General features: G+C 35.3%; 1 protein-coding gene and 1 long non-coding RNA gene across 2 annotated transcripts; both read left to right on the forward strand.

Moving 5' to 3' along the window:
* Positions 1-4080: 4080 nt before the first annotated feature.
* LOC138348933 (uncharacterized) lies at positions 4081-4943 on the forward strand. Its single transcript, XM_069298542.1, has 2 exons — positions 4081-4442; positions 4610-4943. Exons 1-2 carry the CDS (start codon positions 4081-4083, stop codon positions 4941-4943), a joined length of 696 nt encoding a protein of 231 aa, XP_069154643.1.
* A 3735-nt stretch (positions 4944-8678) lies between these two features.
* Positions 8679-11195, forward strand: LOC138348436 (uncharacterized). The gene is made up of 2 exons (XR_011221043.1): positions 8679-9373; positions 10644-11195. It is a non-coding gene; the product is annotated as an uncharacterized lncRNA (long non-coding RNA).
* The last annotated feature ends 14300 nt before the right edge of the window (positions 11196-25495 follow it).

A 25495-nucleotide genomic window follows, 5' to 3' on the forward strand; every position in this document is an offset into this window, starting at 1 on the left:
AGAGAGAGTTTGTTATTTTGACACCTACAAAGGTTGTTGCCTTGGTGCCGTTAGAAACTCTCGTCAAACCTAAGTTTTGTTATTGAAACTGCTGCTGGTCAAGGCATGACCAGGTCTGGAAGGTGTTACACTCCTAACGAGCTTGCTCTCGGAGGACAGAAGAAGGACCAGGCTAAGAGGCCGATAAGCGAATGAGAAGTAGAGGAATTCTGGAGAAGGATGCAACCAAAGGATTATTCCATCGTCAAACATTTGGAGAAGACTCCAGCTTAGATCTCCGTATGGGTCCTGCTGATGAGCTCTCAATCCCATAGGCAGGCCTTAATGTAATCTCTCCATGATACGTACGTACCCGTAGGTACAAGCAGTGATAACGTGGCCACCATGATTCATCAGGTTATTTAAGGGCATCACATCAGCTTTTGTGACGATGAGCTTCCTGTCGAAGGGAGATCACATAACAAGGCGATGCACATCACTGTGATATGCCGTGAAAAGGTTGTCAACCGCGTCTTAGTAGATGACAGATCTGGTCTGAATATTTGCCCATTGTGGACATTGAGGCAGCTAAGGTTTGACCTTGGGAAACTGGAGCAAAACCAGGTCAACGTGAGAGCCTTTAATGGGGTTCAAAGAGACACACTGGGAGCAGTGAATTTGACCATTCAAATGGGCCACGTAAAGTTCAACGCTCAATTTCAATTATTGTATATAGATACCAGTTACAACCTTCTTCTGGGAAGGCCGTTCATCCATATGGCTGGGGCCGTCCCCTCTACTCTCCATCAGATGATGAAGCTCATGTGGAGGAATGAAGAGTTGGTCATTCATGGCGAAGAGAGTAATTTTGGCAGACAGGTGCTGATCATTGATGAGATAACGCAAGGTACCAAATTTAACACGGTGGAGCTGGTGAATGCTACCGGTGAAGACTTGGCCCCACATACTCCAATGCCTGCTGTGTACAAGATGATAGCCACTGTGATGCTGCAGAACGGTTTTAAGCTAGGATTCGGATTGGGAAGAGATTCCCAAGGAATTATTGAGCCTATTTCGGTCCTCGTTAAGGGATCCAGATATGGTTTGGGGTACATCCCCATAGATGATGACCTGAAGAGGAAGAAGAAAAATGAGCAAGCCTTGACTAGGCCGATCCCACATCTGTATCAATCCTTTCCAATCCGGAAGTATGCCAAGCATGAAGACCTTAGGCAAGGAATCTGTGACCTCTTGGAGGAGATCGATGTTGTTGTTGAGGAAGAGGTCGAGTTAACTGGTATCCGCGACGCTGAGCCAGGGGAGGTGCTGCGGAACTGGAACTCCACGCTGATTCTGATCCCCCAAACTCTTCGTTAGAAAGGCGTCATTTCATGCACATTAAAATCGGTGGCAGTCCGGAAGAGGCACGAGACCCACCTTTTAGCATTTTCTTAACTATTCAAATTTTTGAATTTTTCATTGTGATGTTCAAAGAAGGCAACATGGCCCTGTGCCATGGCCATAGTTTGCATTGTTTTAAAATGAAAGCCTCTTTGTCTTTAACTTTATTTATTTAGTCGTTTGTTATACTTTACACTTCTAACTTTGTCTGTTTATGATTTCAGTAACATAAGTTATAGACCTGCAAATGTCATGTCATATCACGAGCTAAATGAACAAAATGAGGTAGGTGACCACGAGGTTGACGATTATGAAAAAGAAAATGGGAAACCAGATTATGTCGCGGAGGAATTTCGGTAGTTTGAGAATCATCATAAACCAAATCTAGAGGAAACGGAAATGGTGAATTTGGGAGATCCAGAATGTGTCAAAGAAGTTAAGATCAGCATCCACCTAAATGAAGCTCAGAAAAAGGGCCTAATTCATTTACTTGCTGAATATACTGATGTGTTCGTCTGGGAAGTCGGTGATATGCAAGGGTTGAGTACCGATGTCGTATCTCATAAGCTACCAATTAACCCATGGTTCGGTCCGATGAAACATAAAACTTTGGAATTCAAGCCTGAACTGAGTTTAAAGATTAAGGAAGAGATCACCAAGCATATAGAGTCCCGTTTGGTAAAAGTGACACAATATCCAACTTGGATGACCAATGTTGTTCCGGTCTCCAAGAAAGACGAGAAAATCAGGATTTGTGTTGACTATAGAGATCTCAACAAAGCTAGCCCGAAGGATAATTTTCCGTTGCTGAATATTCATATTTTGATTGACAACTGTGTTAGGCATGAGATGCAGTCGTTTTTGGACTGTTCCGTAGGCTATCAACAAATTCTGATGGATGAGGAAGATGCAGAAAAGATGGCTTTCATTACACATTGGGGTGTATATCACTACAGGGTGATGTCGTTCGGCCTCAAGAATGCCGGTTCCACCTACATGAGAGCTATGATGACCATTTTTCACGACATGATTCATAAGGAGATCGAAGTGTATGTATATGATGTCATAATCAAGTGCCGCGGGAGTTCGGCCCACTTGACACATCTAACAAAATTCGTTGATCGTCTACATTGTTACAACTTGAAGTAGAATCCCGCCAAATGCGCTTTTGGAGTTCCAACCGGGAAATTATTGGGATTTATAGTCAGCAGAAGGGGTATTGAGATCGACGCTTCTAAGATTAAAGCAATTCAAGAGTTACCTCCGCCGAAGACGAGAAAAGAGGTGATGAGTTTCTTAGGGAGGTTAAATTACATCGGCCGATTCGTAGCTCAATCAACCGTGGTGTGTGAGCCTATTTTCAAGCTATTAAAGAAAGACGCCCCGACAAAGTGTACTGAAGAGTGTCAGACTGCTTTTGATGCTATCAAGAACTATTTGTCCAATCCACCGGTATTGATTCCTCCGTGACAAGGGAGTCCTTTATTGCTGTAATTGTCTGTCTCGGATAGCGCATTCTGATGCGTACTTGGACAACACGACGAGATAGGAAAGAAGGAAAGGGCTATCTATTATATAAGCAAGAAGTTTACTCCATACGAGTCTCGTTACACTTTGTTGGAGAGAACGTGTTGTGCATTGACGTGGCTTGCCCAGAAGTTGAGACATTATTTGTCTTCATATACTACATATCTCATTTCCAGAATGGATCCATTGAAGTATATTTTCCAGAAATGCGATGCCGACCGGAAATTTAGCTAAATGGCAAATGTTCTTGAGTGAGCTTGACATTCTGTATGTGACTCAGAAAGCGATAAAGCCATAGGCTTTGGCTGATCATCTTGTAGAAAATCCTGTTAATGAAGATTATGAGCAACTTACGACTTATTTTCACGATGAAGAAGTGTCATTTGTGGGTGAGGATATTTCTTAAGCGTATCTAGGTTGGAGATTATTCATTGATGGAGCGGAGAATCATCAAGGTAAAGGTATTGGAGCAGTCTTAGTGTCAGAATGTGGTCAGCACTATCCCATGGCAGCTAAGATCCAATTTAATTGCACAAACAACATGGCTGAATACGAAGCTTGTATTCTTGGTTTGAAAATGGCCATCGACATGAATGTCTACGAGTTGTTGGTTATTGGAGATTCATACCTTTTAATTCATCAAGTTCAAGGAGAATGGGCTGTGAAGAACCTTAAGATTATACCTTACGTACAACATGTGCAGAAGTTTTGCAAAAGATTTTATAAGATCGAGTTCAGACATACTCCCAGAATACAGAATGAATTAGCCGATGCTCTGGATACCATTGCTTTGATAATTAAACATCCGAATACAGATTACATTGATTCTCTGGATATAGAGTTGAAAGAATATCCAGTCCATTGAACCTATGTTGAAGAAGAACCAGACGGTTTGCCTTGGTATTTTGATATAAAGAAGTATTTGGAGTCTGGAACTTATTCCGAAAATGCTACGTCCAATCAGAAGAAGTTGATACGCCGCATGGCTTTCAATTTCTTTCTAAGTGGAGAAGTCCTATATAGGAGGACTCCAGACTTAGGTCTTCTCAGATGTGTCGATGCCGTTGAAACTGCGAAACTGATTGAATAGATACATGCTGGAGTTTGTGGCACGCATATGAATGGGCTCACTTTGGCAAGAAAGATCCTACGAGCCGGTATTTTTGGATGACTATGGAGAATGATTGTTGTAAGTTCGTGCAAAAATGTCACAAATGTCAAGTGCACGGTGATTTGATCCGAGTGCCACCTCACGAACTTAATGTTATGAGTTCACCTTGGCCATTTGTAGCTTGGGGTATGGATGTCATCAGTCCGATAGAGCCAGCCACTTCTAATGGGCCCAAATTCATTTTGGTTGCCATTGATTATTTCACCAAGTGGGTGGAAGCAGTTTTTTACAAGTCGGTAACCAAGAAAGTGGTGGCTGATTTTGTTCGCAACAATCTGATATGCAGATTTGGACTGCCAAAATCCATCATTACTGATAATTGTGCAAATATCAACAGTCACCTGATGAGAGATATTTGTGAACAGTTTAAGATCACTCATTAGAATTCAACTCTTATCGTTCCCAAATGAATGGAGCCGTAGAGGCCGCCAATAAGAATATCAAAAAGATTTTGAGAAAAATGATTGACAAGCATCGAGGTTGGCATGAGATATTACGATATGTTTTATTGGGGTAGCGCACGACTGTCAGAACATCAATTGGAGCCACTCCATATTTGCTGGTGTATGGGACGGAAGCATACATACCTGCTGAAGTCGAAATACCGTCTTTGAGAATCATCCAAGAAGATGAGTTAGGTAATGCTGAATGGGTCAGCAAGCGGATTGATCAACTAACTTTGATTGATGAGAAGAGAATGGTTTCCGTCTGCCATGGCCAGTTGTATAGACAGAGAATGACTCATGCCTTTCACAAGAGAGTAAGAGCCAGAAATTTTGAAGTTGGTCAGGTTGTTCTTAAGCTTTTTTTGCCTCATCAAGAAGAGTACAAAGGAAAGTTCACACCAAACTGGCAAGGACCATAAATAGTTCAAAAAGTATTATCTGGAGGTGCTTTGGTCCTGTCGGAGAAGGATGGCACCGTATGGCCTAAACCTATCAACTCAGACGCTGTCAAGAGATACTACGTGTGTAGTTGCGGTTTGCATTTCTGTTATTTACTTGTAATCATTCCGTTTGCTTGTATTTATTTTGCTTAAATTTTTATCCCTTTGTAATGAACTACTTTTGACCTGAATTCTCAATAATGAGATACGTAGGCGGCCTATGTCGGCTTCGGTCACCCCATTTACCCCTTTTGATATTTTCTTGTATTTGAACTATGTTCGACCTGAATTCTCAAGAATGAGATATGTAGGCGGCCTATTTAGGCCTCAGTCGGTTTCTTGTAAATTTCTTACTTTGTCAACCTTTAAGAGGGGGAACTACGTTTGACTTGATTCCTACCTCAACGTTATACGTAGGCCTCGGTCATATCTCCCGTAAGATTTCTATTCCTCTTCACAATAAAAACCGGGACAGAATCTTTGAGAGGGACTCAAAGATTAAAAAATAAATAAATTCTTCCTCCGCGAGTCAATTCAGAAGATTTTTTGAAATTTGCAACAACTAGGACAGAATTTTTGAGTAGATCTCAAAATTTTCGTAATCTACTCAGTTATAGTGGAAAGATAAGCAAGACAGTTAACTGGGACATAAATTTTGAGGATGGCCTCAAAATTTCAGCATAGATCTACAAGTCCGGAGTGACTCTGGAAATCCCCAGCGAATAATCAGATAAACTTCCAAGCATCGGACTCAAAGAAGTATGTTAAGCCTGATATGACATGACTTGGCAGTGACCTTTCTCAGATGCTTTTTCTTGAAAATTTATATTCTTAAAGATTTTCCTTTGTGTTTCGTTTGTTTTGGCATAAAATATTTTGTCTTATCTATCAAGAGTCGGGAGATCGGGAAATCATCCGGAGATAGCAAGACAAGGAGCAAAAAACTGAAGAAATAGACACAGATCAATTCATTTTTTTTAAAAGCTAACTAACAATTTTTATGTGGACGCAGGTTTATGGTTTTACTCTTAAATCAGCAAATTCTTCTGATGGATGAATATAGAGAAGTCCAAAGAGGAGAAAACTATCCCAAAATCAATAGTTTTCCTAGAAGCAAGAATCATTTTATATCTTTTATGTCAAAGACTTAGGAATATGAATTGTTTAATTCAATCAATTTCCAACAACATGAAATTTATAGACGTACGACTAGATTTGAAGGAGAATCAAGCGGAAATCTCAAGGAAGAGTTTATGGTTTCCATAAAGGACGTCATTTGCATCATAATGTTGAAAGTCGTTTACCGTTATCATTGTTGGAGGCGATATGACATTCATGCATCGCGATAGACCATGCATCGCGAGTCAATATTCATGCATCGCGGAAGACCATGCATCGCGAGTCAATATTCATGCATCGCAGAAGACCATGCATCGCGAGTCAATATTCATGCTTCGCGGAAGACCATGCATCGCGAGTCAATAATCATGCATCACGATTCAATAATCATGCATCGCGGAAGATCATGCATCACAGTCAATATTCATGCATTGCAAAAGACCATGCATCACGAGTCAATATTATGCATCGCAGAAGATCACGCACCGCGAGTTAATATCCAACAATCGCGAGAAGATTTCATACTTCGCAAAATTTATGTATCGCGAGAAGATTTTATACCTTGCAAAATTTATGCATCACGAGAATATTCCATGCCTCGTTGAAATTTATGTTTCGCGAGAAGATTTCATACCTCGCAGAAGTTTATGCATCATGAGAATATTACATGCCTCGTTGAAATTTATGCATCGCGAGAAGATTTCATACTTTGCAAAATTTATGTATCGTGAGAAGATTTCATACCTCGCAAAATTTATGCATCACGAGAAGATTCCATGCCTCGTTGAAATTTATGCTTCGCGGGAAGATTTCATACCTCGCAGAAGTTTATGCATCACGAGAAGTTTTCATGCCTCGTTGAAATTTACGTATCACGGGAAGGTATTCATGCCCCACTAGAAAGCATGCATTACTAAAAAAGGAAAGGATGCACCCCAAGAGAAATATTTATCCATCGGCATCAACGACATTCTCTTGTTTTGATAAAAGTAAACATCAAGAAGAGTATCGAAGACGACATCAAGAGAAATACCAGAACTACATCAACTTTCTTTTATATTAACATCAAATGTAGAATACATTGGATATTATATTACAAACACAAGACATAAGCTTTATTCGCTTTACGTCAAACCAATCGAGTTGACGTCAAATATCGAGGAAAACGATTGAGTGTCAACATGGAAAAAGACACTGTCTCCCATTTAAATCGCATTTTTATGCTGACAAGTTTTATCCCATTCTTTGTCGAGGGCATCCGAAAGGATGAATTCTCCAAAACATACCACAGGTTCGGACGACATCAACAAGGATGCAGCACAACGTGGAACTTTTTCTTAGCAGCAAACTGGGACACAGTCCAAAGAGGAATGTCAAACTCTTAGGACACGAGCAGAGGAGCGACTTCCACCACAATCAAACCAGACCCCTATCAAAAGGCATGTGGGTTTTCCTTTGAGTTTCGTCAGTTTCCAATCTAAGTGACAGTGCGCCAAGAGTTCGGAAATTATGTCCGTGTGAGTTCTTACCTATGGATATGAGCGCACCACATTCATGGCTAAGAGGTTACAAGCCTCTTTTTCATACTCGACTTGATTTGTCACTTGTATGAAATCAAGGTTATCTAACATAATGGATTTCTTTTTCAACCGATTGAGTCGAACTACAAACAGCCTGATTCCTAAGGTTTAAGTATATGTAGGCGGGTTTAATGTTGAAAACTCAGCTATATTCCAACATTCGCTCTTGAATTTTATTTTTGATTATTTTGGTACCTTCATAATTCCATATCGAGGTGGATTTTGATTTCTTTCAAGATCGTGTGTTAAATCAAGTGTATCAAACTACAAATGGCCTGAATTCTCATATAACCTAAGATATGTAGGAAACCCATTTCCAGAGATCGACCATAATTCCTAAAGTCTTACCAAATCCCTTTTCCTAAAGATAATTATGTGGCAGGTCAAAATCGGTTTGGTCAATTTCATTGTCCTCGAATTTCTTGCATCAATTCAGGTAAAATGAGGGACAGTTGTTGACACCCAATTTTGACCCTCCCCAATAAATTAATTAACAAGTTTCTTAATTCAAAATGACTTAAAATAATTAGATTTCATAAAGTTCAAAATAATTTTCAAATTAATTTTAATGGATCTCTTCGCTTTTCATAATATATATGGTTTACATAATTATGTATGAAGTTATAATATCGTGATTATTCAGAAATTGTCTCAAAAGGTTTTTATGTATTTTTTAATTTTTATTTTGTTTACTAAAAAGTTTAATTATTTCATATCTAAGTCGATTATTTTATTTCGTTAAAATTAAGAAATTTATGAAATTGATTTATATTAATTTATATTTAATTCACCTCATCTTATACCAATTTTAATTCATTTTTGGCAAGAATTTCAGGCCTTGTTCCACTTTTAAGCAAGCCCAGTCAAATTCCATCAACTGGCAACAATTAGCATTCAAATTTCCTTACCCCAAGGCCCAATTTCGTAACCCCCAAACCCAACCCAACACCCAATTAATATTATTCCATCAACAAAGAGACACCATACGTGAGCAGTAGCGCGTGACCATCTCAGCCCTACGCACCTATCTTCTTCTTCACGCGAAAAAGCTCCCTTCATCTCCATCCTCTACCAGCTTTATTCATACAACCTGCATATTTGTCCTTGCCGTTGTGGGATCGCTCCACTTCGCGCAAGGACGTTTGGGATCGATCCCAAACGTCCGTCCCTTTTCATCTTGCGGAATGGATCCAAAAGTACAGGGAAAGTATGTTTGTCCAAAAGTGGCGATGAAATTCAAATTTTGAGTTTTTTGGATAGGTTTTGAACCCGATTCCAATCCGATTTTTCCTCCCTAGTGAAACCCTAATTCTCCCTTTATATATTCCCTTCATCTCACTATTGATGAGGGGGATTTTTCTTTTTCGAAGTTAGGAGCTTTAGTTGTGATTTTGAGCAAAGATATCAAGGAAATATATACAGTAATGCAACTCTAGGAATACATTCAGGAAAAGGGGGGTTGTGGCTTTTCACTTGGCAAATTTCTAAAGAGAAAGGCATCAAGTAGTAAAAAAAAGGGGCAGACCACGTAGAAATACTAAGGTATAATTCAGGGGAACGGAGAAGGAGATTTCTCCTTCTTCTCTATATAGCGTTTCAGGTCGGTAAATTTTTACCAAGCATCTCGGCTGCTGCTCAAAATCGATCCTTGACGTGGAAGTTCATCTTTCATTCCTGCTCGTTTGGTCCTAACTCGCTGCCCGGAGAAAGGTAACTACGCCTCCTTCGTGATGTTTCTTTTTCTCCTTGTTTCCTTGTCTCAAAATGATAATCAGGTGTTGAAGCTTTTCTTTGTGGCTGTCGGATGTCATGTATTGTCGACTCGATATAATTTTATACGATATGCATGTCCCTGTGTCATTTTCATTAAGTCAGCATGCTGCTGATATAACTTTAGTCATTCACAGCATGTTCGATTTAATCTCCCCCATTCACCCATTTCTTTTGTGTTTTCCGTTGTCTCGCTGCCTAGTATAGTGAACTCAAAACTTTTTTTTTGTGTTGTTTATGCTTAAAACATATTTGATTAATAGTTCGTTCTTTGCTATATTCGAATTTTAAAAAGTGTGCCTTTGTTGTTCTTTATTTGTTCTTAGTCGGTAATCGCTAAGGAGGTTGGAACAATGTTTGTTTGTCGTTACATGTTAATATTTTTGGTATTTTGATGCTTAAAGGGCTAAATGGTTTCCAACCATAACTGTAAGTTTGTGTAAATTTAGTTTGACCAAGATTTGTTCTTCAACCTCAAGCTGAGCCTGTTTGGAGTCTTGTTTCATTCCTGTTTCACCCACGGTTTAGTCAAAAATCGCTCATTATTTGTAGTCAGTCCCCTGAAGAATGTGAAGTGCTTTCGAATATGGCAGTTTATTTCTTGATCCCGCCTCATTTTGTGTGATGTCACTGCCTAACCATGGTCTTCTCTTTGTGTTCTATAGTTTTCCATGCATGTTTGTGTTCATTTGCAGCATGTTTAGCTTGAGAAATAGGCTCGATCCCTGCCAGTGTCTTTCTTTTGCTTTAAGGAATAGGTTTACTATTGCTTTCAAATTTCCTTTTGACATCAACACCATTAAATGCCATTCATATAATTAAGTTCAATCACTGCATGTATTGCAGTAAAGTATTTTTTTCTTCATCATCTTTTGGCTTTCCATGTGATTGTTGATCATTTTTATTAGGATATGATTTACCCTTTGCCATCTTGTTAATTTGCTCTTATTTCATTGTTCAAGTATTCATGCATATTACTTTTGGGTGGGAAAAATAGTGATTGTTAACTAGTATTATTCGTTAAGCTTGCTTGTTTTTGCCTATCTTAAGAGCTATTTGTCGTTTAGTTTTAATAGTTGAAGGTGACTGCATCTTTCTTTTAAGTTTTTTTTCTCAAATAGTTCTTGTATGAGTTAAGATATTCCCCATTCATTCTATTCAATACGGATACTAATTCTCTCCTTTTGTTGTTGTTGTATGAACCCCTCAGAGTCCATAATGAATTCATCTCGTTGCATCCCAAATTCGAGCCATAAAGGCTCGAGTCTCTCCCGTCTTTAAGTCAGTCGGACTGCTGGTTTACGGAGCAGAAGAACAACAGCAGGGGCTGTAAAATTTATTTACAGGTTTTGAGGAGGTTGTATACCAATTGTATACATACTATATACACTATAATACATTATAAAGCATGGTACACAAGTTCAAAAATAAATACAAGTGCTTGAAACGGTGAATCAAGATATATACGCCGAATATACAGCTTGATATACAATGAAAAGGGCCAAATGCAGCCCTATATACAGTGGTATACGCAGCACGTATACACAGTTTTTTTCTGAAGGGAAAATGAGGGAAAGCCCACAGAAATCTGCAGGAAGCCCTGGGTCATTTTGAAATGGGGCAGACTCCAGATCCAGTATTTGGGCTTGGCCCAAGTTCAAATATTTATTCTCCCTATTATTAACTATTTGTTATTATCGTTATATTGACTAACCTTTCGGTTGAATTTTATTAATTTCCTAAAGACAATCATTTCTTGCTACATTTATATAGTCATAAATATTTTTTTAATTTTTTATTATTATTATTATTATTATTATTTATTTATTTATTTAGTTTGTTTTATTGATTGTTATCAATACTTAGGTTTATTCCCTTAAGATAATCCCCTCTAGATACTTTCCCTTAGAAATAATATAAAAAAATAAAATAAAATAAAATATATACATACACAGGCGAATTCTTTCATTATTTAGTTAAATTTGGAAAATCATTTTAAAAGGTCATTTAGTCAAATCGCCGGTCAACCGCGAGTTAGCGGGCATTCCGAGGGCCTGACACCTTCTAGGAATGCACATTGAACTTCCAACACTTTTTCAACTGATTTTTATGTGTTTAAATCTTTTGAAAAACAATTTTAAGTTTTCTTGATTTTACTAAAAATCAAGTGGCAATTAATATCTCTTCAAGTGGCAATTAATATCTCTTAAATCATAAGATTAATTGATTTTTTGAAACTTAGTAATTTTTTAGTATTATATATACCTTATATATTTTTAAGTAAAACATCGGGAATTGATTAATGAGAAGAGTTTCAAGTCTAAGAAGTTGTTAGTGTATTATTACTATGGCTAAACAATGATCACTTAAAATATACCCATGAAATTGATGAATCAAGAACGATATAGATGAATCATGTATGAAATATTACAAAATCAACTGCAAAATTGATGAATCAACCACCAAACTGATGTTTGTTTGCGCTAATATCAATTTATGAACCTTAATATATAAATATTTATCAACTGAAAATTATGAATGCTGTATCAAATATGAAAAAGGTAAAAGTTCTCCATCGATTTTTTTCATCTTTGAAGCCGAGAAATTCATTGCCATATTGCTCTTATATTAACGGATTTGAGCCATTTTAATATAAAAATATTGAATATATTGTTGCCAACTAAAAAATTTTTTAGTTTATATACATATAACTATATTCACTTATCTATATATACAATGATATTAAAATACAATCTTCTCACAAGTAGGTATCAAACATTAACAATATATTGGTTGGGAAAATGCACAACTACCCCCCTAGACTATGATCGAAATTCGAGAAACTCAACTTAACTATTCTAAGGTCCTCTTACTCCCTAGACTTATTTTTTGTAATTTTTTGCACCTTTTTGGCTTACGTGGCATCCAAATATCTCCCACGCGCCTCAATTGCGTGGAGTCACAGAGTGTGCCAGTAAGACAAAAGGTGTATAAAAATAAGTTCGGGGGGTGGGTGGGTGGGTTAATTGGACCTTAGTTTAGTTAAGGCGTGTCTCTATATTAGTTCAAAGTTAAATTTTTTTTTGCATGATACATATATTTGACCCTAAACTTGACTTCAAATTTTGACTTTGACCTCCAACTTTCATAATGCACAAACAGACACTTTAACCATCCAGCTTTTAAATAAATAAACACATGAGTCCTACATGACAAAATACACTTAGGACACCACGTATGACAAAAAATGACATGTAAGACATGTATGTTTATTTGTTCAACTTTATACAAGTTTAAGTGTCTACTTGTGCACACCCAAAGTTGAAGGGCATAAATGTGATTCGAAGCCAAGTTAAACGGTATATTTATGTATTATGCCAAAGAATTATAAAATTTTAACAGTAAGTCGACTGGTAAATGTGAATTTGATACTAATTTCATAATTGGTAAAAGAATTATATCTAAGGCGGTGTTGGGTATGAATGAAAATAATCTTGAAATAAAATAAAATAAACGATAGTCCAAAAGACTAATAAATTGTTGAAACATGAACATAGCTACTCAGAATTTGTTTATGTAGTACTACTGAGGAATAATCACAGAAATCTCATCTTTTAGTTTACTTATTACCATTATCCCCTATAAGTTTTACAAATCTCCAAAATCCCTTATTTATTTTTCTCTTTAAGCAAAAAATGTCATAAATGTATCAAACCCTCCATTAATGTATCCTACCCTCTTTTTAATGTATCAGCGCTTTGATATTTTGGCTATTAATGTATTCGGATCCTACATTAATGTATCCGACCCTCTTTTTTTAATGTATTTGACCCTCTTTTAAATGTATCTGACCCTCTTTTTAATGTATTAACACTTTGATTTTTTAGTCATTAATGTATCCGACCCTCTCTTTAATGTATCAGCACACTTATATTATTGTATCTGTTTGAGGGATTTCTGTATTATTAATGTTTAAGAGATAGATTGTAATTTTGCATTAAAAGTATGTGATTTCTGTAATTTTCCCTTACTACTTAATGCGTAATTATGTCCTTTAACTTTGCATTATTTTATATTTTTATCCTTCAACTTTGAGTATGCACAAATAGACACTTAAACATGTATAAAATTGAACAAATAGACAATACACATGTCCTATATGGCCTCCTACATAACAATTTGCACCCTAGGTGGTGTCCTATGTGTATTATGTCACATAGGACTAATGTGTCTACTCATTCAACTTTATACACGTTTAAGTGTCTATTTGTTCACATACAAAGTTGGAGAATATAAGACATATATATAAAATTAAGGTAAAGATATCACATTCTAATAGTATTGTGGAAAAATTTAATATGAACCACAACAAAATATAAATTCAAGTTTCAGATTATGTTAACTATTCAGATCAATGACTATATTAACAATATATATACATATATTGTTATAACAGTATATATGCATATATTGTTATAACAATATATATACATATATTGTTATAACTATTCAGGCCTAAAGATAGGGTCAAGAGGATATTTCAGTTATAACGACATTTTTTTAGAAATTCGACAATTCCATTGAGTGTGGAATATCGAATTTAGTGGGGGTAGCATATTTGGTTTATTTTTATCGAGGCTCGAATTAATTTCGAGATTTTATTCGGAGACTTCAATAAGATAGAAGAAAATTGTAAATGCACGATCAATTGTCAAAGGTGGTCAACAGAAAGTTGAAAACCTTTTTTTTTGGGCTAAAACAATCCCCTTTCTTCCCATTTCACTTCCTTTCACCGTTCTTTTCATCTTGGGAGCTTGGGAGGAAGATTTTGGAAGCAGTTTCTCTAGAAAAACTTGTGCGGGTAAATCCCTTTATCGATTTTATATCGTTTTCTTCAAATATAATCTTTTCAAAGCACTTTAAAATCAAGATTCCAAATGTGAATTTTTGGCAATTTTTTCCCCAAATTGAAAAATGTGTAATTCTTGATTTAAAGCTCAATTCTTGCTTGTTTTTAATAATGTTTTCAACAACAAAATCTTCTTGACTTGTCGATCTTGATTTTCAACGAAAAATCTAGTTTTACCTTTTTGATTTCCGAAGTGATTTTTTTGACTATTTTACCGCATATTTTAAATCTTATCAATATGGATATCATTGGACTTTTGATGAACTCTTTGCATTCTTGATATTGAGGATCATTTCGGTGACTGGGTGGAGGAATTGCTTTGATAGAGTTGTTCGAGTGAGGTAGATTTGGCTATTCCTTTTATAGACTGATGTGAGTAATTAACGTGTTCTTAGGAAGAATACTGTGAAATGAGTGGTAATATGTAATTATCTCCCCAATTTAATTACTATAATGCCTTATTGTGATGTTTATCCTATGTGGAGGCTTTTGCGACATTGTTAATTATTGTGAGAAGTCTGTGATATTTGAGTAACTATCCGAGCGAAAGGTTGTGTGGCTTAAATTTATATTTGACGTGAAAATGCCAGAACTGGAGCTTGAGTTGATTTTTGAACAACCTTAAAGAAAATGAATAAAATGCTTTTGTAAGTTGTGAAGTTTGGCTTTAAATGATTTCCTCCACTACCCATATCCTTTGAGAATATGTTTCATGACCTATTGAGTTTGAGAACTTAATAATATTTGAAATCCTTGATGAGCTGATTATGTCCCTTTTTTATATTTATTGTGAAATATTCATTCTCATGCGGCATATCATGGTTTATGAAAATATGAGAAAGTGGATAAATACTATTCTTTTTAGAAAGAAAATGTGACACCTTACTTATATCACTAGCCATGCTGAGGTGGAGAGTTGATGTGATATTGAGATATTGAGATTGATATATGGACTATGAGTCTCCATGGGTCTTTCTCTAGAAGCTAGAGGGTTGGCAAGGTGTATACTGTTAAGAATTCACTACCAACTTAATTATGTAGTAAAGATAAGTCAAGAAAAATTTAGAATATTTTGGAGTTATGGAGAATTAAAGGAAGATCTCTAGAATGAGTGTTCTTACAACAACTAAAGAAACTATCAATATCGACTAAGAATTTACCATTGTGCTTCCTTACGCACCTAGCACAAAAGGTGAAAGAAGTCCACCCCAATTTCCCTATTGAGGCTTAGAGTTAGACACCCTATCATCGTTAAATTTCAAAATGTGAGCATTAGAAGAACCTTGAGAAACACTATCTTCCAACAATGATTATTTTTAGTTTCTTAGCTTATTCTTAGATTTTTTGAGTTGCGAGATGTTGCATCAACCTTCGAATCATTACTATATGAGTAAACCTTTCACATCATGTTCACAGCGTTTCATGAGTATAGTCTTTCAATCAACACAACCAGATTATCATAGTTATAGACAATTCACATCATCATGTGTAAGCATAGGGGAGAATAATCTTGCAACAGTATCATAATTTACACAATAGTAATAGAATCTCCACTCTCTAAGTGAATCAGAAACTTATACATAATCTTCATCAAATATATTTAAAACCACTTAATTTTTCCTTCAAGACCATGAGTTAAATTCAGCCGTAACTTCTTCAATCACTACATTATATAGAGGATATAATGATTCAACAAATTATTTAATATAAACATGATCAATTGACATACTTATAATCTCAAGCAACCCACATATCAATTCATAATTAGCAATATGGGGAAATCATGGATCCATTGGGAATTTCCATCTTAAACCAACAATAATTATCAATCCAATCATGATTAATCATAATCAACCATAAGAAATCATAAATAAACAATTGAAATTATTTTGGAAGAAGTCCCATCACATAGATTGAAAACCCTATGTTTTGGGGGAAATGAGAATCTGATATACCAATTTTAAAAGGGCTCTTTTTTGTTGTTTCTGAAATTTGACACTTCACTTATGTGAGCTTAATTCTAATACCTTAAAACTCCTCAATAAGCCTTGTTCTTTTCATATTTTCTTTAACAAGGGTTTCAGTTTTGAAATATTTTCAATCAATGTTTCTCCGTCTCATGATTATCTCTGTTGATGTAAGTAGCAACTAATCATTAAGGTGTAATTTATGGTTCTATTTTGGACTTAATATGCTTTAAGGAAAAATTTCTAAGTCTGTGTATTAATTTTACTGCCCTTGTTTGATGTTGAATTAGGACAAATTCATAAACTAATTTTACTTAAGATAAGTTTTAAAAATGTATGCCGATGAATTTTGGTTCCTATATCACGTTATGTGTTGTGTGTCCATGAATGATGGTTCCTAAATCATGGACACACAACACATAACATGATTTAAGAACCAACATTCATGGGCATACATTTTAAAATTTGCTCAAGTAAAATTAGTTTATGAATTTCGCCTAATTCAACATCAAACAGGTGCAACTAAAATAATACACAAACTTAGAACCCAACTTTTCTTTTTTACTTAAAGCATATTAGGACAAAAATAGAGCCACAAATTGCAGGTTAATCAATTAGTTGTTAATTACTTACCTCAACAAAGATAGTGAGACAGAGAAACACTGATTGCTAAATTTAAAAAATGAAACCCTTCTTAAAGAAAAGATGAAAATAATAAGGTTTATTGAGGGGACTTAAGGTATTAGAATTAAGCCCACAGAAGTGAAGTGTCAAATTCCTAAAATCAAAGTAGATTACGACTTATTATTACATGTGGTGCAGATTTTGTTTTGTTAACTTCAAAGACACCTAATCATATCTTTTAGTGTTGTTTGAATGTATAAAAACAAGCTACCAATATTTTATTACATATATTTATGCCTTTCAATCTTAAACATGTGTAAATAGATTTTTAAACTTATATAAATTAAAAAAAATAGATCTTAGTTTAGAAGAAAAAGTAAAAGATATATTTATGTATTATGCCTATTTTATTTGGACATCGCTTTGCAAAAGTATTTATATTAATATTTTTAATCATAAGTCTACTTGTTTATATTAGTTTTTACTTATTTCTCTTTAATCGGTAACAATACTTCTCTAATTAGCATAGAAAATTTAAAAACTTAGATCTAATAAAAAAAATCCTTCAGATGTCAGGTGTTCTAAGACATGATTAATTTGTTAAAACTATTAATATTTGGAACCTTAAGTAGTATATGCAAATATATTTAACAAACTCAATTTTGTTATCGCTTCTGTCACAACTCAGTAGTACCCCCTAGACGTAACACAACGTAGTACTTGACCCCGAAGGGGTCTCTTTCAAGACCTTACCATAATCATGTAATAACAAGTAGAAATGATGCAGAAAATTTATAACTTTTTACAATAGAATTCTTTTTCATGAAACCAACACAAGAGTCTAGACCTTGTCACAGTCACCAGCTAAAACAAGTGAATACAAACTTAGGGTTATCCAGTCTTAAAAATAGAAAGCAAGCTAAAAGCTATAAATGAGTAATCCACCCGCATAAGCATGAGGACTCACCAAGCTTAGAGAATAGTCAACCGAAGCCTTAATTGAAATGGGAAGTATTCTCAACGACCAAAACCTACATTTATAGAAAATGTAGATAATGGATTAGCACATAAGTACTAAGTGTGGAAGCTATGCATAAAAATCCTTAAAACACGCAGAAAAGGGAGATTCGGTCGAAATCATGCATTTATCAAGTTTAAAAGCCATCATGCCCACTTAGAGTAATTACATGGTCAAACCATATCATAAACAACCCTAGGCTGTACTTATGTCATGTATTAGATAGTATCTGATAATTCCTATCCATGTTATGTATAACTTTTAAGACACCATTATCATACATAACATACCTTGACCTCATCCATAGACAACACGCATAGACAAGGAGACATTCATGTTGATAACATGAAATATAGAGAGAATAACTCTTAACAACAATTCATATCATGCATACATAGATTCATACATATCATATCATAAGGAAACCACATCATAATAAATTTATACGTCTACTTGTGCATTGTCTAAGTGAATTCCATGCCCTCAGTAACACTAAGCAAAGCTCATTAAGAAATCATAATTAAGGTTAATGTTCATGATTTATAGAAAACATGCATTAACTGACGAAACAATATGTCACAAGAGCACATACCGCATTCACTCTCAAAGTCCACTTGTGCAATGCATGAATGAAGTCTCATCCCCCCGTTCATACTAAGTAGAACCTATTAATAAATCATAGTACATAACCCATATTCTTGTTCATAGTTGATCTTCTTGTTCTTGTTGTAACACTCCAAAAGTCTAAGACCTAATCTAGAGCCTCACATGAGTTTGTAATGTGTATAAAAATGTTTTAAGGTCAATAATAATGTATAAAAGTCATTTAGGAAGTTTTAGAGTCAAAACGTCTAGGAACGTCCATGACGTCCGGAGACTAGTCAAAATGGTGCTAGTGTGCCTTAGCCTATTTTACGGGGTTTTAAGAGTCAGAAATGGATGAAATTTGGTATAATGGTGTCTAACACATATTAGAGTAGATTTAGGGTCAAAATGTCCAGTTATGACTCCCAAAGGACCATCCTAAGGGTCCTTGAGGAGGACCCTTTCATTTTGACCCAAAGCTGCCAATTGAGGCAGTGTAGGCAACAGCCATCGACGGTTACAGGCGACAAGACGTGGAATGATCGATGGGGTCTCGATACCTCCGTTGATGGTCACTTATTTATTTTCAATAAGAGGCCAATTTGGAAACTCTCTGACCAAAATTATGATTGCACAGGACGGTGGGGTCCTGGCCGTCGACTGTGTAACGGCCTGTAGGTTGGGGTCTCGTAGATCAGGCCTGTGACTTCCCTGTGAAAATTAGTTAGGTTCATTTAATTAGATAATTAGTTAGGGGTTTAATTAGTGATTATGGTGTGTTTAATTAGATTAGTTAATTAACTATATAACCTACCCTAAGCCTAAAACCTCACTTAACACTTCTAAATTCCCAAACCCAAATTGCTCTTCCTTCTCTCTACTTTCTATCTCCCAAAGAGGAACTCCATTGAAGGGCTAGGTCAATATCATTAGGTAAGAATTAAGGGTGATTTTATCCATCAATCTTCAAAAATTAACAAGGTATGAGAACTCTTCACCTTTGGGATTCCTTTCCCTAAAGGGTTCTCCAAAAATTGGTTCTCAAAAAGATGATTTCATATGGGTTTCTTCCTAATACGAATTTGATCTTCTAAATTGAATTGTTTATGGTTTATTTTGGTGATTATGATTAGATTATGTTGTGTTATGGTTCAATTACATTTGTTCTTGATGAATTAACCTAGATTGTGGAATAGATCATGAATTGATCCAAATTCCCTAACCCTAGGTTATGAACTCATGTTGAATTGATTAGTATTGATGCAATTGACTTAGTTATTGTGTTAAATTACTATTGAATTATTTTATTAAACTTATTGATGATGAAATTTTAGTGGTTAAGGGTAATACCAATGATGATGTCTTGTTAAAGGAGAATTAGTAAGACTTTGTGATCTTGAACCTTTACTTCAATTGTGATGGCTTTTACTTGGTGATGAAGTTCAATTGAAGCATGCCTTTAGATTATAACGATTATGTGTTGGTATGATGATTTTATTGAAATGTCTTTGATTATATGAAGTTGTGATGTTATGTTTAAGATGAAATGATATAAGGTTGGCTATGAATTGCCTATATGCCTCATTATAACATGATGATGATAATGTGTTGATCTCACATATAAGGGTTGTGTTGAAAGGACATTCTCATGCAATTCATAATGAGATAATGATATTAATATACAAGGGGTTAGTATCTTATTGCCAATACTAAGTTATGATGATTAATTAAGGCTTGATGACATTTCAAAAAGGGACTCTAGCTTAGCACCGAGTGAACTAGATGTGAGATGTGTCCCTTCTCAATCTGGGAAGGTAGGTTCACAATGGTTCTCATGAGATGGTGACATGGTGCAATTATGCATTAAAAGCGTCCCAAGTATATCTCCTAGTTCTTGAACTATGTTACCCTCATAGGAATACTAGCTAGTGGATCCACCTAGAATGTTATGTTCATGTTTTGGTACTACCTTGGAAAGTGGTCTGCCTTCTCTCGGTGTAGGGTTTCAGGAAACCGAATTCCACATTTAGCTCATGTGGTCTACGTCGGTTAAGGAAAGTGTTCCTGAAAGTAAAATGAAGTAATAATGTGAACACTAACTAGGGTGACCTAAGAGGTTTGACTTAGTCTAGGTATAGGTATGAGACTCTACCTATACATTGCACTAGTTATCCTTGAGGGAAGTCTTGGAAGGTTGTTCTTATGTTTTAGAAAGTACATGATATGTATATATGTTGACTTTACAGCTTAATGACCTTATTCTATGTTAGTTTCATTTATGAACATGTTATTGGTTTATGTTGCTAGATATAATGATGATTCCTCTTAATGCTACATTATATCATATTAGACATTGCTTATGGTCTTTTGTTCGGTTTACTTGGTTGAGTAAGGTTATGGGAATTTACTTGGTCATTGCACTTGTGGACTTGATGTTAGTTTATGGGGCTGTGAGTTGTCTCAACACTCACCTATAACGTTCTCAATACTACTCCCATAACATATTGGCTCTTAGGTTTTTAAAACATACTTATTCTGTGATTTGATATTAGTGCTCAAAAACTTAGCTCAAGAGCTATCTTGGAAATCTCAGTTTCCCTGCTTGCTTCATTTAGAAAGCTATTACTCTTTTCATAAAGCAAGCCCAAGGCTCTTTACAAATCTTAGTTTCCCTTCTTTTTAAATGTGAAAACATTTTATACTACTTTGGGAATACTTAGTCCCATTATACTGCTTTGAATAAATACTTCACTTTACTCTAAACTGAACTAAATCTTAATTCTTAAAATGAGATATAAAACATTTTCTGAAAGACATATGAAACTTGAAATGAAATCCATCTTATATCTACTCATTACTCAACCTGATCTTTATGTCTTAAAACAATTTTGAAGTATTTGTAAAAGACTTCCTTAAAGGACTTTAGGAACTTTCTAGACTTGGCTGTATACTTTCCTTGAATTTGAAGTTACGGAATAAAGGTTGTAACTCGTGTTTCTGGATGATTTATATATGATTACAATTCATTTAGAGTATTTAGAATTGTTAGTATGTGTTAAAACACTTTAGAAAAACTTAATTAGAGCGAATCACGAAAATTGGGTGAAAGCGCCGATTTGGGCGCACCACGCTAGGCCTCATTCTGGCGTGTTGCCACGGGCCCTTTGGTGCAAATGGGGTGTGCCACAACTTTCTCTGCCTAGGTGACGCCTAGCGAATATCTATCTCAATTTTCCTGACCTTACATCATTCTAGTTCAACTTCTTTTCTCAAATTCGCCTTAGATATATGCACCCAATTCATCTATACAAGGATCTAACCCAATGAAAGCAAGAACAATACATAGATCGTCAAAGAACTCCGAAATCCCAATTCATGTTCAAGAACTAAAGCAATTCAAGAAAAACATTCAAGAACATTCAAAAATCCAATCTTTTTAGGATGAAATCACGCTGAATCAAACATTCTTGGAACTTGGTGAATGAACCCAACGTTATGGTAGACACATTCCTGGATAGGGATCACCCCCGATGAATTCCTAGCAAAGCTTGATGTTCTTGGTGAATTCTTGACTTCTCTCCCTTTCATTATTCTTTTCTCTCTTCTGCAAGCCCTAAACGTAATTTTGACTTTTCCAAACTGATCTAATAATTTTATTAGTACAATAAACCGCTAAAATGAAATAGGAAATTAATTGGTGAAAAGACTAGTTTGCCCTTCCCTAAATCCGGAATGAGACTTTTCTCAATCGAACAACCCAACTTTCGAAGGACATAACTCACTCATACGATATCGAAATCGCACAAACTCTACGGCGTTGAAAAGATATTTCCATGGGATTTTCAACCATATCAAAAAATACTCTAAATAATCTCGATCTAGAAGTTATGGACGTTTGAAAATCACCAAAACTCACTTTCTTAACTTAGACAAATTTTCCAGATTTTTCCTCTTTCTTTCCAATAATGATTACTTTTAGTTTCTTAGCTTATTCTTAGATATTTTGAAAATGCGAAATGTTACAATATCTCCTCTTTGGGAACATTAATCCTAGGATGAGATTTCTTTCACTAAGCTAAGTGTGGCAACATCAATTTCAACATTCAATCAAGTAAAAACAAGTAACAACATGCTTACTCATAACTTTAAAGTATTAAGAAGAGAATTAGTACATTGATCTCCATCTTCTCCGCATTCAAAGAGATGCGGATATCTTTTCTTCATAACCTCTTTAGCTTCCCAAGTAGCTTCTTCAACAAATTCGTTCCTCTATAGGACCTTGACTGATGCAACTTCTTAAGTTCTCAACTTGTGAACATGGAGATCTAAGATCTCAACCGGAATCTCTTCATAAGATAGGCTATCCTTGATCCCAATATTCTCAGTTGGAATGATCAATGAAGGATCGCCCATGGACTTCTTCAACATATAGATGTGTAATACCGGATGAATTGTTGCTAACTTTTGTGGTATCTCCAATGCATAAACTTAGCTCTAAGGCTAGCCCGAAGTGTCTTTAGTAATCCTAGTTTCCCTTCTTTTTAAATGTGAAAATATTTTATATGCTTTGGGAATACTTAGTCCCCATATTTGAAGAAATATTTCACTTTACTTTGAATTGAACCAAATCTTAAGTCATAAAACAACATTTAAAACATTTTTGAAAGACTTATGAAGCTTGAAATGAACTCCTTTTTCTTATATTTACTCATTACACAACTCGATCTTTAAGTCTTAAAACAAGTTTAAAGTATTTATAAAAGACTTCTTGAAAGAATTGTAGGAGCTTTCTAATCTTCCCTTGAATTTGAAGTCATAGATTCAAGGTTGTAACTCATGTTTCTGGATGATTTAAGTATGATTAGAAGTGATTTTGAGTAGTTATAATCGTTAGGAAGTGTTGAAACACTTTAGAAAAGCTTTATTAGACTGAAGTACAAAAATTGGGTGAAAAATGCCGATTCGGGTGCATTTTGGGTGCGCCGCACCATGTCTCAAGTATAGAGGCCTCATTCTAGCGCACTGGAGGCGCCCGCCCCAGGACCTCTTGCGCAGATGGGGGCGCCTTGTGCCTGGATCTGCCCAGGTGACGGCTAACAAATTTCCATCTCAATTTTCTTGACCTTAAATCGTTTTTATTTGATTTCTTTTCTAAAATTCACCTTAGATCTATGTACTCCATTAATCTATACAAGGATATAACCCAATAAATTCATGAACAACACCTATATCATCAAGAAATCCTAAATCTCAACTCATGCACACTATATCAAAATCGAGAAAACTCGACGGAGTTGGAAATACCTTTCCATAGGATTTTCAACCATATCAAGAACTACCTCTAACACATCCTGAGCTAGAAGTTATGGCCTTTTAAAAATAACAAAAACTCACTTTCTTAACTTAGACAAATTTTCCATATTTTTCCTTTTTCTTTGCAAAAATGATTATTTTTAGTTTCTTAGCTTATTCTTAGGTTTTTTTAGTTGTTAAATGTTGCATCAACCTTCGAATCATTACTATGTGAGTAAACCTTTCACATCATTTCATAGTATTTTTTTAGAACAGTCTTTCGATTATACACAACCACATATCATAATTATAGACAATTCACGCATCATCATGTGTATGTATAGGGTAGAATAATATTGTAACAATATCATAATTTACACAATAGTCATGGAATATCCACTATATAAGTGAATCACAAGCTTATACATAATCTTCATCAACATATTCGAACCCGCATAATTTTTCCTTCAAGGCCATGAGTCAAATTCAGTTGTAACTTCTTGAATTACTACATTGTATAGGGGATATCATGATTCAGTAACTTAGTTAATGTAAATATGATCAACTGACATACTTATAATCTCAAGCAACCAACATATCAATATATAATTAGCAATATGGGGAAATCATACATGGATCACTTGGGAATTTCCATCTTAAATCAACAATACTCCATCAATCCAATATGATAAATCATAATCAACTATAATAAATCATAAATAAACAATTGAAATTGTTTTGGAAGAAGGCCCGTGACATAGATTGAAAACCCTAAGTTTTGGAGGGAAATAAGAATCACAAAAAATTTAACATATTTTTCAAAAACAAATTTTTTGAGTTTTTTTGTTGGGGATGGCATGCGCGTGGGGGGGGGGGGGGGGGGTTAGAGGTGATGTGATGTAAAAAAATAATTTTTTTAAAATACTTTCGGAGTGGTGGGTCCAGCCTTGTCTGGGGGAGTATCGGGGAAAGTGGCGTAAAAAGTAAAAAAAAAGTAAAATTTAAATACTTTTCAAAAGCATTTTTTTTGGAGGGAGGGAGGGGGCGGGGTGTGCGTGTTATGCACCGAGCCTACACCTTGGACATGAACGACACTCGTAAACCAACCATTAGTGATCCCAAGTGAACCATTGGACTGACTCAATACTCAGCAGAAGACTTACCTGTTGAAATAGAAATCTCAAAACAAACTGAACTCTTAACAGTATCATTTATAAGATAGTTTAACTCAAAATATTCTAACATACTCAATACAAAAGTGTTCAACTCAAATCTTAAATATAAACAATAAAAATGAAAAGACTCCTCAAAACACTATTGTCTATGAAGCCTCTACAAACTATGATGGAAGCCGGAACAAGACCCACGACATCCTAACAAAAATGAGTCAATGTGTGGAACCCTTTGAAGCAAGGAGACTCACCAAAGGAAATATGGAACTGCAAGTGGTATCAACGGAACCCATGTTGACTATCTTGATTATCATATTTGTCTCATGAAAGATGTAGGTCAAATGACATCAGTACATTGAATGTACGAGCATGCACAGGAAACTCTAAAGCATAGACATAAGTTTTTCCTGTTAAAAAGGAAGACATACTCACATCATCTCAACTCAACTCAACTCAGAAATACTCAAATCAATTCAATATAAAAGCATCAATAAA

Source organism: Solanum lycopersicum, chromosome 5 (assembly GCF_036512215.1).
Source record: "Solanum lycopersicum chromosome 5, SLM_r2.1".
Lineage (NCBI taxonomy): Eukaryota > Viridiplantae > Streptophyta > Magnoliopsida > Solanales > Solanaceae > Solanum > Solanum lycopersicum.

Bases quoted from the DNA above. Each gene is read 5' to 3' on its own strand.
- LOC138348933 (XM_069298542.1), top strand. From the start codon at position 4,081: ATGGAGAATGATTGTTGTAAGTTCGTGCAAAAATGTCACAAATGTCAA. The intron at 4,443-4,609 runs GTTTAAGATCAC...CACGACTGTCAG, and splicing joins ATGAGAGATATTTGTGAACA to AACATCAATTGGAGCCACTC.